Here is a 14,052-nt window from a genome sequence, read left to right as displayed (position 1 = left end):
TTGTGAAGAGCAGTGTTATCTATGAGAGATCTATGGTGTTATATAATTAGCAATAATGATGCTCATACCGTGTTAAGGTGAGTAAGGCAGGTCCTGTGAAAGATTATGTACACTGGCTACAACTCCCTTTTCTTTCCTTTGCAATTTTTGTAGGTACCAGATCATCAGACAGTAAAGTTAAGTAACCTAGGAGAGAACAAACATTATGAGGTAGCAAAGAAATGTGTTGAGGATTTGGCACTCTACTTAAAGCCACTAAGTGGAGGAAAAGGTAAGTTGTCTTAAAACTCTGCAATTCTTGGTATATCAGACAAGCTTACTCTTAACAGAAGTACGTTCTCAGTGCTATCACTTCACAGCCTGAAACCAGTTAGAACAACTATCTTTCTGGTAACTTTTCCTTTATATCTTTATTGGTTCATGCACATCTATGGTGCTTGGTAAATAACAGTCTAGTACAGGGGTAGGCAACCTATGGCATGCGTGCTGAAGGCTGCACCCAAGCTGATTTTCAGTGGCACTCACACTGCCCGGGTCCTGGCCACCGGTCCAAGGGGCTCTGCATTTTAATTTAATTTTAAATGAAGCTTCTTAAACATTTTAAAAACCTTGTTTACTTTATATACAACAATAGTTTAGTTATATATTATAGACTTATAGAAAGAGCCCTTCTAAAAACGTTAAAATGTATTACTGGCAAATGAAACCTTAAATTAGAGTGAATAAATGAAGACTCGGCACACCACTTCTGAAAGGCTGCCGACCCCTGGTCTAGCAGCTATATTGTTTTTGCTTTTGTGGGTAACTAATATTGCTTTTCATTTAATAATGTTCCCACCTAAGCATAGGAAAGGAACCCAAACTCTCTTTAAGCTAGACAGGATGGTTTGGTTTGACATAGTTAGATGTAAGATTTTAATTTAAATTCCTTTATTAGTCAGCTATCCATGTATGATTGTAGTGACAAGGGATGGACTGAAACAGAGAAGTGCCAGAAAGCCTTTATGGTGATCTGCAGGGAACTGAGGAAGGTTCTGTAGTCCATGTTGAAAGCTGCCCGAAGTGTTATACGCTCCAAAAGTGAGGTGGGGATCCTAGATAAAACCTAAAAATGGCATGGTGATGTCAAACATGGCACAGAAAAGGAGCATAGAGTAAAAATAGACCAATTTAGTACAGATCTTGATAAGCAGTGGGGGGCTGAGTGGGAGATGCTTCAACAGCAAGGATCAGTACTGTTGGATCAATGTTGTGATGATGAGTGGCCTCTTAGGCTAAAAGTGTTCATGGTGGGATATGGCATTGTTCTGTGACTTAAGCCTATACTAGAAATGGTTGTTTGCCTTTCACTTAGTTGATCAATCTGTCTTCTTATTAAGACTTAGTTGACCATTTACCTCTTTCTTTAAAGGAGTTGCTAGTTTGAATCAGAGTGCCCTGAGCCGTCCAATGCAAAGGAAACTGGTGACGCTGGTGAATTGTCAGCTAGTGGAGGAGGAGGGTCGTGTTAGAGCCCTGCGGGCAGCACGTTCACTTGGTGAAAGAACTGTAACAGAACTGATTTTACAGCACCAGAACCCTCAGCAACTGTCTGCCAATCTCTGGGCTGCTGTCAGGGCACGAGGATGCCAGTTTCTAGGGCCAGGTAGGACTCTTGCAGAATGGATCTGGCTGTTTCTTTTCTTCCCAGGAAGAACATTTCTTGGGAGTCTTGTCATTGCAGTTTGGAGGTAGATGTGCTCTTGTTTTCCAGGTTTATGGGAAAGAGCTGGGGGGGAGGGGGAGGGAGAGAAGGTTGGTTATTCTAACCAGTATAACTCTTGGTTTTATTATGGTCTATCCCTAGATACTGCAGGGAAATGTTCCACAAATCTCAGCCCATTATAAATAGATGTATTTTCCTTATTGTCTGTAGCCCAGTATTATTATGTAACATGCTGATAGTACTGAGCACTATGATTAGTGCATAGGCACAAGGTTTCTCATTCAGATATGTTTGTGCCTATATCTTAAGTCATAGAGTCCAAAACCACCAGCCCAGGTTGCATGGTAATACTGTGCTACAAGCAGTTAAGTTATAATTTATGGCTTTGGACTCTTTGATATAAACCAGCTGTTACCAGTAAATCGATGCCAAATTGAGTGCAGGGTTCATCAGAAGATTCTGTTTAAGTTGGCAATGCAATGAACTTGTAATTCTGATGGGTAGTTCTAATATTCCTGTGCCATTCCTACCGCTAGATTTCATGCAGCTTCCTAGTATAAAATTGGCAAGCTATATGAAATGGCAAAGGCTGAATGTTGAGACTGCAATGTAAAACCAAAAGTTAAAAAGCACCAATATTATTGAAAACAGGGAGCCCTGAATCATTCTGTCTCCTTTTAACTGGAACCACTTACTGCATTTCAAGCATTTCTGCGTACTGCTTCATATCTGGACTAGCAGATTTCTTAAAATGGGGCAAGTTTTCACTGACTGTGTTTTGCTATGGTTGTTTTGTTGGACTAAAAATAGTTAAGATATATTGTGGACAAGAACTCTCAAACCAAATGTTCCTGTGTACACTGTTAATATGTGGTAGTCTTACTTTTCTTATGACTATTTCTTTTTTTTTTTTACATCTGTTTAAAGCTATGCAAGAAGAGGCTTTGAAACTTGTGTTACTGGCACTTGAAGATGGCTCTGCGCTCTCAAGAAAAGTTTTGGTACTTTTTGTTGTGCAAAGACTAGAACCAAGATTTCCTCAGGCATCAAAAACAAGCATTGGTCATGTTGTGCAACTACTGTATCGAGCATCATGCTTTAAGGTAAAAGATTGGATAATTTAAAATGAAAACTTGCTTTTTATTTTTTGCAACTTAATACCAGTTTTATTTTTTAAAAACTGTTTGATACATCAGCAATGTTTTTAGCATATAGTTCTGAGGAACAATATGGCATGAATATATTTCACCTGCAACATGCTACTCAAATTCAGATTTTACCCAATCTAAAGATACAATGAAGCATCAAGAAGTGATCTAAAACCAATTAATCATCTAATCCAGGGGTCGGCAACCTACGGCACGTGTGCCAAACACGGCACGCGAGCCGATTTTGAGTGGCACGCAGCTCCCTGCCGCGGTCCCGGCCCCCAGCCCCACTCAGCCTCCCCGCCCACCGCTCTCCCCTGCGGGGGCAGGAGGCAGAAGCTTGGTTCTGCAGCAGCCAAGCTTCCCCCATCCCCCGCTTCTTCCCCCAACAGTGCTTTCCTGCCCCTCCTTCTCTCCATCCCTGCGCCAATCAGCTGATGGCCCTAGCGAGGGGGAGGGGAAAGAGCGGCAGCGTGCACACAGCTCCGTAGAGCAGGCAGAGAGAGGTAGGGTTGGAGCCTGGGGGAAGGGGGTGGAACAGGGCATATCCCTTCCAGCCCCCTGCCTTGAGCCGCTCAGGGCAGGGGGCTGGGAGCACCCCCATGAGCCGAGCACCCCAGCCTTCTGCCCTGCACCCCCCCACCCTAACACACACCCAGCCTTCTGCCCTGCACCCTCACACCCCCCAGCCCTCTGCCCTGAACCCCCCCCACCCCAACACACACTCAGCCCTCTGCCCTGAACCCCCCCACACCCCCAGCCTTCTGCCCTGCACCCCCAGCCCTCTGCCCTGAACCCCCCACATCCCCCCGCACCCCAAGCCCTCTGCCCTGAACCCCCCCCCGATTTTCAGTGGCACTCACACTGCCCGGGTCCTGGCCACCGGTCCGAGGGGCTCTGCATTTCATTTAAAATTAAATTAAAGCTTCTTAAACATTTTTAAAACCTTGTTTACTTTATGTACAACAATAGTTTAGTTCTATATTATAGACTTATAGAAAGAGCCCTTCTAAAAACGTTAAAATGTATTACTGGTAAATGAAACCTTAAATTAGAGTGAATAAATGAAGACTCGGCACACCACTTCTGAAAGGTTGCCTACCCCTGATCTAATCCCACTAACTATAGCCTCTGCATACACAGAGATGGTGAGATTGAAATATATGGAGAGTGAGTTCTAATGCATTCAGTACTGATGCATCCATTATAAAATGGACATGAAATGTTTAAACCTCTCAATTATTATACCATGCCTCTTTTTCCACTGAATGCTCCCAACTCTTCGTCTCTGAAGAATAAGAGATCAGGAGTAGGAAGTGAACTCTTCCTTCCTGTATGGTAATGTAGAGCACGATCATTAAGAAATTAATTGGCCCAGAAAGGCAATAAAATAATGTCAGCTGACAAAGACAGTAGTTTGTTCTGGACATCTTTGATAGAATATCAATATTTGATACAAAAGCTCTTATGTTCGATGACATGGGAAGATGGTTAAATTTTTATTTCAACATATGATTTCTGATAGAAGGCCTAGCGTATACTTGATATACACATAATGTAAGCAGTAATTTGATTTGTGACCCATTAGCAACAACACCTTTTTCCCCAAAATAAGATTTGTGGGATGTTTTTCTGGATAATCATAATAAAATGTGTATCACATCTTTACTGTACTTTTCTTTTTATAAAGATGCAGCGTTGCACATGAGTTAAAGGACTAGGAGCCAGAACTTGTGGGTTCTATTCTTGCCTGTGTCACTGATGCAATTAGTGACCTTGAACCAAGATATTTTGCTTTACTGTGTCTCAGTTTATCTATCAATAAAATGGGATAATACTGACTATACCAAAAGTATATTTGTGAGATTTAATATGTATATAAAGTTAACTGTGATCCTCAGATGAAAGGTGTGTGTAAGAGCCAGGTATTTTTGTTAATACTGTACTGATACTAATTGTCTTTCTGTAAGGTATACTCTAAATTATAGAGTGCGCTGCAACTTTTTGATCATCCTTTCCCCTCCCCTTCCCCCCCCATTTACCAATTAAATTCTGAATTTTGCCTGTTTCTCTTTGAATTGTCTTTTAACATTGGATATATCGAAATGATAGTGGAACTGAAGGTCTAATCCTATAGCTGTATATCCTGCAAACCACATCATATCTTCAAAGACTTAAGCAAATCCAATTTCTGCCTTAGTTGAAGTGATTGGACTTGATGTCATGTCCTCATAATGACTATCTATACAACACTGGATTATCTGGCTAGCCCGCAGTAATTCTAGTACCCTGCAGGGGGATGAATATTTGAAAGAACTAAATGTTGATTATCTATACAAAGGGTTCTCAACCTTTTTCTCTCTGAGGCCCCCCCAACATGCTATAAAATCTCCATGGCCCACCTGTGCCACAGTAACTGCAGTGGGGCTTTGGCTTTCTGCCCTGGGCCACAGTGAGTCTAATGCTGACCGTGCTTGGAGGACCCTCTGAAACTGCTCGTGGCCCCCTAGGGGGCCCTGGACCCCTGGTTGAGAACCACTGCTATAAACCACGGCACACTTGTTTATACATCAGCTGGACTCTGATCGACTCTGCTGTAATTAAAGAAATATGAAGTTTCTAAGCATTATTGAATTCTTGTTTTTAGGTCACCAAAAGGGATGAAGATTCTTCTCTGATGCAGCTTAAAGAGGAATTTCGGAGTTATGAGGCTTTGCGGCGGGAACATGATGCCCAAATTGTCCACATTGCCATGGAAGCAGGACTTCGAATATCACCCGAACAATGGTCTTCCCTCCTTTATGGTGACCTGGCACATAAGTCACACATGCAATCCATTATTGACAAGGTTTGTCAATGGGATAGATTTAATGTCCTTTTCTTGTTAGATTTAACAGTTAAAGGGTATAATGCTGAAGCAGTTTTTAAACTATAACCTCTAATTTTAACATGACTAGAAACTAGGATAGCTGTTTTTTCATACGTAATCTTTATGTACAAAGCCCTTTTCAGAATGTTTAGTGTTTACAAAGGTCACAGAGAAGCAGTGCAAAAAAAAAAATCACTTATTCTAGTTTTGTGTCTTATGATGAAGCTTCATAGGGCAGATTCTGAGCTGAGAATTGTAATCTCTCACCACTGATAATTACTATATGCAAGCTGAAGACACTACCTATCTCATTTTGGAGCCCATCTCTCTTGAAAGAAAATGAGAATACTTTTTCTGTTTAAATGTCCAGTTTATAGAATGAAGAGCATTAATGTCACTTTTATTTTCAGCTCCAGTCTCCAGAATCATTTGCAAAAAGTGTACAGGAGTTGACAATTGTCTTGCAACGTACAGGTGATCCAGCAAACTTAAACAGACTTAGGCCTCATTTAGAGCTTCTGGCAAACATAGATCCTAATCCAGGTATGTGAATGGTGCTGATAAATGTAAAAAAACCTTTTTTTCCATTTCCTTTTTATGAAAAATATAACTATACTGGCAATACATTCTGTTTCTGCTCTAAACCGTTCCCATCAATTGATGTTTTTAAGCTGCTGTTCAAGATTGTTTCCTCTTAATCCTTGTATTGGGTGTTTCTGGTGTAATATAAAAGTTGTCTCATTTAAGATGATATTGGAATTATTGTTAAAACGTGCTTTAAATTTATCAATTGTAGATGCAACTTCTCCAACATGGGAGCAGCTGGAAAATGCAATGGTGGCGGTGAAGACTGTGGTACATGGGCTAGTGGACTTTATTCAGAACTATAGTAGAAAAGGTCATGAAACACCACAGGTGACTATATTTAATTACCACCTGTATTTCTGAGTGTTCTGTGATGCTTTAACAAAAGGTCTTAACTTATTTTGCAAAATTAATGTTGATTTAAAACATTTGTAGCCTAGTCAGGCTTTCCATTGCCATGAAATAAAGTAGGATTAATATCCCAGGCCCATGTTCCCTGAGCAGGGAGTATCTAATGCCATTCACTAAGATCCCTTCTAGCCAATTAAAAATAGACATTGGATTGGATTCTCTATGGTATTAATCAATTTTCCTTTTGTAGGAAAAATAGTATCTATTTATTAATACACTACTTTAAGGATAGACTTGGGTAGAACCCTTAGGGTTCTAAAAAGAATGCATTAGGACCTCTTCTGATTGACTGACTGACTTGCATATTAAAACAAGCCAAACTTATGTGATGTCAGCTTTAGAGTAAAAAGAACAGGAGTACTTGTGGCACCTTAGAGACTAACAAATTTAGACTCCCTGCACACGATGTCTGTAGTCAGTAAAGTATACCCACAAGGAACACTTGATTTAAATCTCTTAGTGAATTTTATCTGTTATGTGTAATATAAAGCTATACTGGGAGTATTTTAACCTTTCAGACCCCAGTTGTGCCACATTAGTTAGCTCAATACTTGCTCAATGAGGTTTCTTGTCTTGCTTAATCAAGACAATTGTTATTCTGGTATCTTTTTAAACAAACGAAGAAAAAACATACAAGAAATATTAAAATTATAAGAACTCCATAGTCAAGGTGTGTCCACCGTACATAGGTGATACAATTTACTTGTAATGGGCTCATTATGCAATCTTTTTATAAATATATCTTTTTAGCCCAATTGGTTGTGTTCGACTATCAGCATGCAAATCCTCCTGTATCTCTTCTGTGATCTTCTACAACCACCCAAACCAAGCACGTAGCTTCTTAAGTAATCGCCATCTATTCAAAACTCTCCCCTCCATCTAAAACTATACCGTGAGTCAGGATCAAGGATTTCTGTATAACCCAATCATAAGAACCCTATTTCAGGTAAATCACACAAAGAACCTTTGTATATAAGTAACAAATAGCTGCCAAATCTTAACAAGGTAGACCATAAGTGCTGATCACTGCCTTTTTGCATTTCAACGTTTTCTAACTTAAACTTTGCCATTCTTCCAGATTTACATTGTCTTTCCCTCCCTGATGTCTGGCAGTTATTCTGTCTGTGCTACGTAAAAAATGTGAATTGATTATTTCTCAACCTTACTTAATGCTAGATTCCCTGGACAGATGAGAAAATAGTGCAGCTCATTTGACTAAAGAGCACAAGAAATTTTTCTCAGAACATTTTGCTTTCTGACACCAAGATACATGTATCCATCAATTTCCTTTCTAGTGACACTTCTAGCGGGTTTGGTCGGGACTCGCTGTGGGCATTGTGCTAGCTGCTGCTTTCTCAGGGGGCTGTCTCCGTGTGACCTGTGAGAAAGCTGACATTAGGGGTCTTTTCTTTCTAATCACTGGTTCACAATCAATGCTGGAAAAATGTACTGGTCCACCAGTGTGTTCTTCAGTATATTAAGATCTACAGATCTGACCATGGGTCTTTTTGCCTGCTTTCAGGCTAGAGCTCAGAGCTGTGAATTGCTGGTTCAGGGATATGCCCCTCCTGGTGAAGAGCTGGCCAGTTTGTTGGATGGAAAGATTGACCTCACTGCTGTTGAGTTTAAGGATTGTTGGATCTAAAACTTTTTAAAAACTAAACCAAAACCTAATATTATCGATCGCAATTAGGCTTAAATTTGGCTGGACCTGTCGAACTTTTGGGTTGGCTTTTAGGACTGAGCACTTAATTATTTGCTTGCCTTCATTCCTGAAGCTCTGAGCAGCACACTTCCTGGCATACCTTTTGCAGCTTTTCTTTGATCCCAGCATAACAGACATACATGCAGAGAAGCCTAATGCAAAATTCTGCTTCTCCTGCATCTCTCCCCAATCAGAGTGTATAGATAGTGAACTCTGCTAGCTTTGTGGCCCAGGTAACCCCCCAACACAGGAAAGGAGCTCCTAGGTCTTCCTCCTCTGGACCAGGAGAGAACCAGGGCTGCAGAATCGAGGAGGTGGCAAGTAATGCACTCCTTCGCACAAAGCAGGAAATAAGAGAAGCAGGGTGGTTTCTCTGAGCCAAAAATCACTACTGCCAAACTTCTTGAGAATGCCTTGTAAGCTACTGCTCCATCTCCCTCTCCCACTGCAAAGGTGGGGAAGGAGGACTGAGACAAATGGCACGGTGGGAAGAGGTTTCTCCACCTGAGCCTGCCTTGGGATCCAGTGCTGGTGACAATGGTTCCGACAGTGGGTGCCCTCCATTTCAGTGGCTAGTGTGAGGCCACAGAAGGCAAACAAAAAATCTAGTTGACAAGATTACATTGAGCACTTAACTTTTTATGCCTTACTTACAGGCATTAGACAGCCCCTTTTTTCTATGGGGACCTCTCAGCTGGGCTTCCCTCATCCAACAAGTTCTTGGCATTCAGGGTATACAGAGGTAGAAACTGGGATTCCCCATTGGCAACCATATGGCTGGCTGGTATGCACATCCTCTCCTCCAAGACTTGTTTCTAACTGCACTGACAAGGGGATCAAAGGAACATGGAGCAACCAAAGGCAAAATCCTTCAAGGGGAAAGCTAACTGCTGCAGAGGAGCAGGTGGATCAGACAGAGACTTCTCTTAGAGGAGAGTCTATTGATAGAGATTCTCTGGGTTATAGTCAGGAGCAGAGGATGGAAGAGGATAATGTAAGGGCCAGATCCGATGACAAACATTCACATAAAGAATCGGACACATCAGAAAAGGGCAGACAAATAAACAGTGACAAGTTTTTAAAGTGCTTGTACACAAATGCTAGAAGTCTAAATAATAAGATGGGTGAACTAGAGTGCCTCGTGATAAAGGAGGATATTGATATAATAGGCATCACAGAAACCTGGTGGACTGAGGACAATCAATGGGACACAATCATTCCGGGGTACAAAATATATCGGAAGGACAGAACAGGTCATGCGGGGGAGAGGGAGGGGGGAAAGTGGCACTATATATGAAAGAAAGTGTAGAATCAAATGAAGTAAAAATCTTAAGTGAATCCACATGTTCCATAGAATCTCTATGGATAGTAATTTCATGCTCTAATAAGAATATAACATTAGGGATCTATTATTGACCACCTAACAAGGACAGTGATAGTGATGATGAAATGCTAAGGGAAATTAGAGAGGCTATCAAAATTAAGAACTCAATAATACTGGGGAATTTCAATTATCCCCATATTGACTGGGAACATGTCACCTCAGGACGAAATGCAGAGACAAAATTTCTCGATACTTTAAATGACTGCTGCTTGGAGCAGCTGGTACGGGAACCCACAAGGGGAGAGGCAACTCTAGATTTAGTCCTGAGTGGAGCGCAGGAGCTGGTCCAAGAGGTAACTATAACAGGACCGCTTGGAAATAGTGACCATAATATAATAACATTTAACATCCCTGGGGTGGGAAGAACATCTCAACAGCCCAACACTATGGCATTTAATTTCAAAAAGGGGAACTACACAAAAATGAGGGGGTTAGTTAAACAGAAATTAAAAGGTACAGTGACTAAAGTGAAATCCCTGCAAGCTGCATGGGCGCTTTTTAAAGACACCATAATAGATCTCACAAAACTAGGTGATTGGGCAACAAAATGGCAAATGAAATTTAATGTGGATAAATGTAAACTAATGCACATTGGAAAAAATAACCCCAACTATACATACAATATGATGGGAGCTAATTTAGCTACAACAAATCAGGAAAAAGATCTTGGAGTCATCGTGGATAGTTCTCTGAAGACGTCCACGCAGTGTGCAGAGGCGGTCAAAAAAGCAAACAGGATGTTAGGAATCATTAAAAAGGGGATCGAGAATAAGAAGGAGAATATATTATTGCCCTTATATAAATCGATGGTACGCCCACATCTTGAATACTGCGTATAGATGTGGTCTCCTCATCTCAAAAAAGATATACTGGCACTAGAAAAGGTTCAGAGAAGGGCAACTAAAATAATTAGGGGGTTGGAACGGGTCCCATACGTGGAGAGATTAAGGAGGCTAGGACTTTTCAGCTTGGAAAAGAGGAGACTAAGGGGGGATATGATAGAGGTATATAAAATCATGAGTGATGTGGAGAAAGTAGATAAGGAAAAGTTATTTATTTATTCCCATAATACAAGAACTAGGGGTCACCAAATGAAATGAATAGGCAGCAGGTTTAAAACAAACAAAAGGAAGTTCTTCTTCACACAGCGCACAGTCAACTTGTGGAACTCCTTGCCTGAGGAGGTTGTGAAGGCTAGGACTATAATAGCGTTTAAAAGAGAACTGTATAAATTCATGGAGGTTAAGTCCATTAATGGCTCTTAGCCACGATGGGTAAGGAATGGTGTCCCTAGACTCTGTTTGTCAAAGGATGGAGATGGATGGCAGGAGAGAGATCACTTGATCATTACCTGTTAGGTTCACTCCCTCTGGGGCACCTGGCATTGGCCACTGTCGATAGATAGAATACTGGGCTAGATGGACCTTTGGTCTGACCCAGTACGGCCGTTCTTATGTTCTTAAGGAAACCGACGCGTCTGGCTCCCCAGGACATTACTTAACCCTGCCTCAGATATCCTTATCTCATATGGACAAAAACTGTAAAACTGAAACCAAAGAGGGATGTGATCTTCACTGCCTCCCCAAGAGGCTGCACACCTAGAATAAACCCTGTTATTTTTAAGTTCAGAGTCAGAATCTTTCAGACTCTAGTTAAAGTTTCTGTAGGGTGCAGGCTCCCTGTCCAAAGCACTCGTCTAGAAAGAAAATGGCAAAGAAAAGCTATTATGAAGAGGGCTGAGTCTTCTTCATGGAAAGAACTTCAGCTCTCCAGGTCAGATCTAATGAGACAAATAGGGAAATACAGGAAAGATTCTTCTTTTGGGAATACTCGAAGACCAAGCTAAGGAGAATAACTGCTGCCTGGGACCTTCCTACAGATGAGCCTTCTATTTTAAAAGAAGTGGAAAAAAGACATAGGCAACAAAATGAAAAGAATGAGAGGGTCCAGAAAAACCCAGGCTCTGTGGCACAGTGGATAGTGCTGCGGACTTCTAATAATAAGTGTTGTGGGTCTGTATCCAACTAGTTACCAACAGACAGGTAAGTGGATTCCTATCTAAGAAGGGCATTACAAAGCAGCTTCAGCAACACTGCGGGCCTCCACAGCATCCACCCCCTCCACTTGAGTAATCCTACCATGGGTAGACATGTCCAGCTTCCTCTCAGGGAAAGTCAAAAAGCCCCCGGGGCTACCAGCGAACTTTCAGAAGATATCCCTGACTTCATTGTTTATCTTGGATGCCTCTTTCCGTGGTTTTCATTTCTCAGGTAGGGTCAGCAACACAGGCATGTTCTTGGAAAGCAGATACCCAAGCAAAGAAAATCCTGTCAACATCACTATATGCTAGAGAAAAAATTATGGAGAGCTGATGGACAGAGGTAGTGGCTGAGACCAAGGGTGGGGAACAGAAGGAAACGCTTCCATCTGCAAGGCAATATAAAAGGGAATAAAAGCCCAACTTGTATGGTCAGTCCTTCCAAGGCCATTCAGTGAGCAGGTACAACTGAAAAATAAAATCAATACAGTAAAGGAAGGTGTAAAAATAAATTTTAAAATCCCCATCTCTTTCCTGTTGCGTGACCCCTGACACATCCATTCAGAAACAATCTCTGATTGGTGGCAGACTCTTCTCCTTTACACACAAATGTCTACCTGTCACACTGGGCAAATAGGTGTTGGACACACACTCAGTACAACTAAGCAGAATATCAGGCACGATTTGTTTTATCCCTGGAATTAAGTGTAGATATATGCCTTATATATGATGTAAGGATAGGATTTTCAAAGCCAGCTAAGGGATTTGGATCCCAAAATCTCCACCTAAAAATATGTATATGAGGGATAGGATTTAGTTCTTATCCCTATCTCCTTCAGTTTTGGGGTGATAAAGGCAGTTCTTAACTCATGGGAGGCATTCCTTTTCATCTGAGAATTGGTTGGAAGGATGTTAATGGAGTAGTTCTCTTGCTGCCCTCTGGATTGGAGAGTAACAGAAACCTACTATGTGATCAGCCTCCAGGAATTTTACCCTGGTATTATGGGATAGACAATACAAGTCTGTCATAGTTTTGCTTTAAAACAACTGAACACAAATATGTTCCTTTAGAGCTTTCCTTGTTCCAGGAGTTCCCAAACTGGGGGTTGCAACCCATTGGGGGGGGGGGGGGGAGCAGAGGTGTTGCAAGAGCCCTGGTTATATTGTATTAAAATTACATTTAAAAATTATTTAAAAAACATTTTTAATTTATAAGGGGGAGGTTACACTCAGTTTTGCTGGGTGAAAGGGGTTGCCAATACAAAAAGTTTGAGAACCGCTGCTATATTCCTATTGATTATGAGCCCTAAAATAAGAAGGGTTTTTTCTTGAAGAGACACTTTCACAGGGGGGAAAAAAAAAAAAAGCGCGCATACTCAAAATTTGGATGTGTGATTCTTAGGAGGTTGGGGTTGAGGTGTTAGGATTATGAGGGCATAATGATCCTGAAAGACATGGCATCTTGTAATTAGTACCTGACAAATTCATGATTGTGAGCAAAACTTTCTGAATGCCGTACACAGCAGAGCTAGCCACGATGAGCTCAATGTGACAAAAGGGTATTCGTAATGTCAGTGAACAACTTCCTTATCTAAAGGGGTGATTGAGAGTGAAAATTGTCAAAATTTGCATGGCTGTATTTATATATATTTTTTAAAACTACTTATATTTAAACTTGGATTTTAAGTGGGATTTTTTTTTCTATTTTTAAGCCGCAACCAAATAGCAAATATAAAACGAGTATGTGCCGAGATCTGCGACAGCAAGGGGGATGTCCACGAGGAACTAACTGTACATTTGCTCACTCTCAGGAAGAGCTTGAAAAGTAAGTCTGGGGATGGTGTCGTTCTTTCCATCAAATCAAGGCAGCTTTCATGAAATCTTGAAAGTAGCTTCCTTTGTGTGTGAATTCATTTCTAGGGATCCTTGAATTGCAAGAGAGCTGTTGTGCAAATTAGACCTCTTAAAAATAACATCTATAAATAAATTGCTAGAATTGCCCTTTACTTTCAGAATATAGCAGAAACAAAATTTTCCTGCACAAAATTATTGACTCTGGGCCTGGCACCTTAAGAGGTCTGCAATGGCGCAAACTGAGGAATAGTACCCATTAGGTCTTAATCAGCAGTTCTTTATTCCTAACTCAATTTACCAAATATCTCATGTATAACTTCATAAAGCTATTTCCACCCAGACCCATCTCCAAA

General features: G+C 41.1%; 1 protein-coding gene and 1 non-coding gene across 4 annotated transcripts in view; both read left to right on the top strand.

Annotated features, from left to right (window-relative positions):
* Positions 1 to 14,052, top strand: part of RC3H2 (ring finger and CCCH-type domains 2) — a 44,290-nt gene that overhangs the window by 9,675 nt on the left and 20,563 nt on the right. For all 3 annotated transcript variants that reach the window (XM_024211136.2, XM_024211135.2, XM_024211138.2), the window contains 7 exons: positions 154 to 271; positions 1,412 to 1,645; positions 2,633 to 2,808; positions 5,501 to 5,701; positions 6,133 to 6,265; positions 6,519 to 6,637; positions 13,558 to 13,670. In XM_024211136.2, coding sequence (XP_024066904.2) covers positions 154 to 271; positions 1,412 to 1,645; positions 2,633 to 2,808; positions 5,501 to 5,701; positions 6,133 to 6,265; positions 6,519 to 6,637; positions 13,558 to 13,670 — 1,094 coding nt within the window. The remainder of the gene's footprint in view (positions 1 to 153; positions 272 to 1,411; positions 1,646 to 2,632; positions 2,809 to 5,500; positions 5,702 to 6,132; positions 6,266 to 6,518; positions 6,638 to 13,557; positions 13,671 to 14,052) is intronic.
* Positions 5,917 to 6,032, top strand: LOC112114436. The gene has a single exon (XR_002908738.1). It is a non-coding gene; the product is annotated as a small nucleolar RNA SNORD90 (small nucleolar RNA).

Source organism: Terrapene carolina, unplaced genomic scaffold (assembly GCF_002925995.2).
Source record: "Terrapene carolina triunguis isolate 2854851 unplaced genomic scaffold, T_m_triunguis-2.0 Scaffold238, whole genome shotgun sequence".
In the NCBI taxonomy this organism is placed as follows: domain Eukaryota; kingdom Metazoa; phylum Chordata; order Testudines; family Emydidae; genus Terrapene; species Terrapene triunguis.
This window is presented reverse-complemented; position numbering and strand designations above follow the sequence as displayed.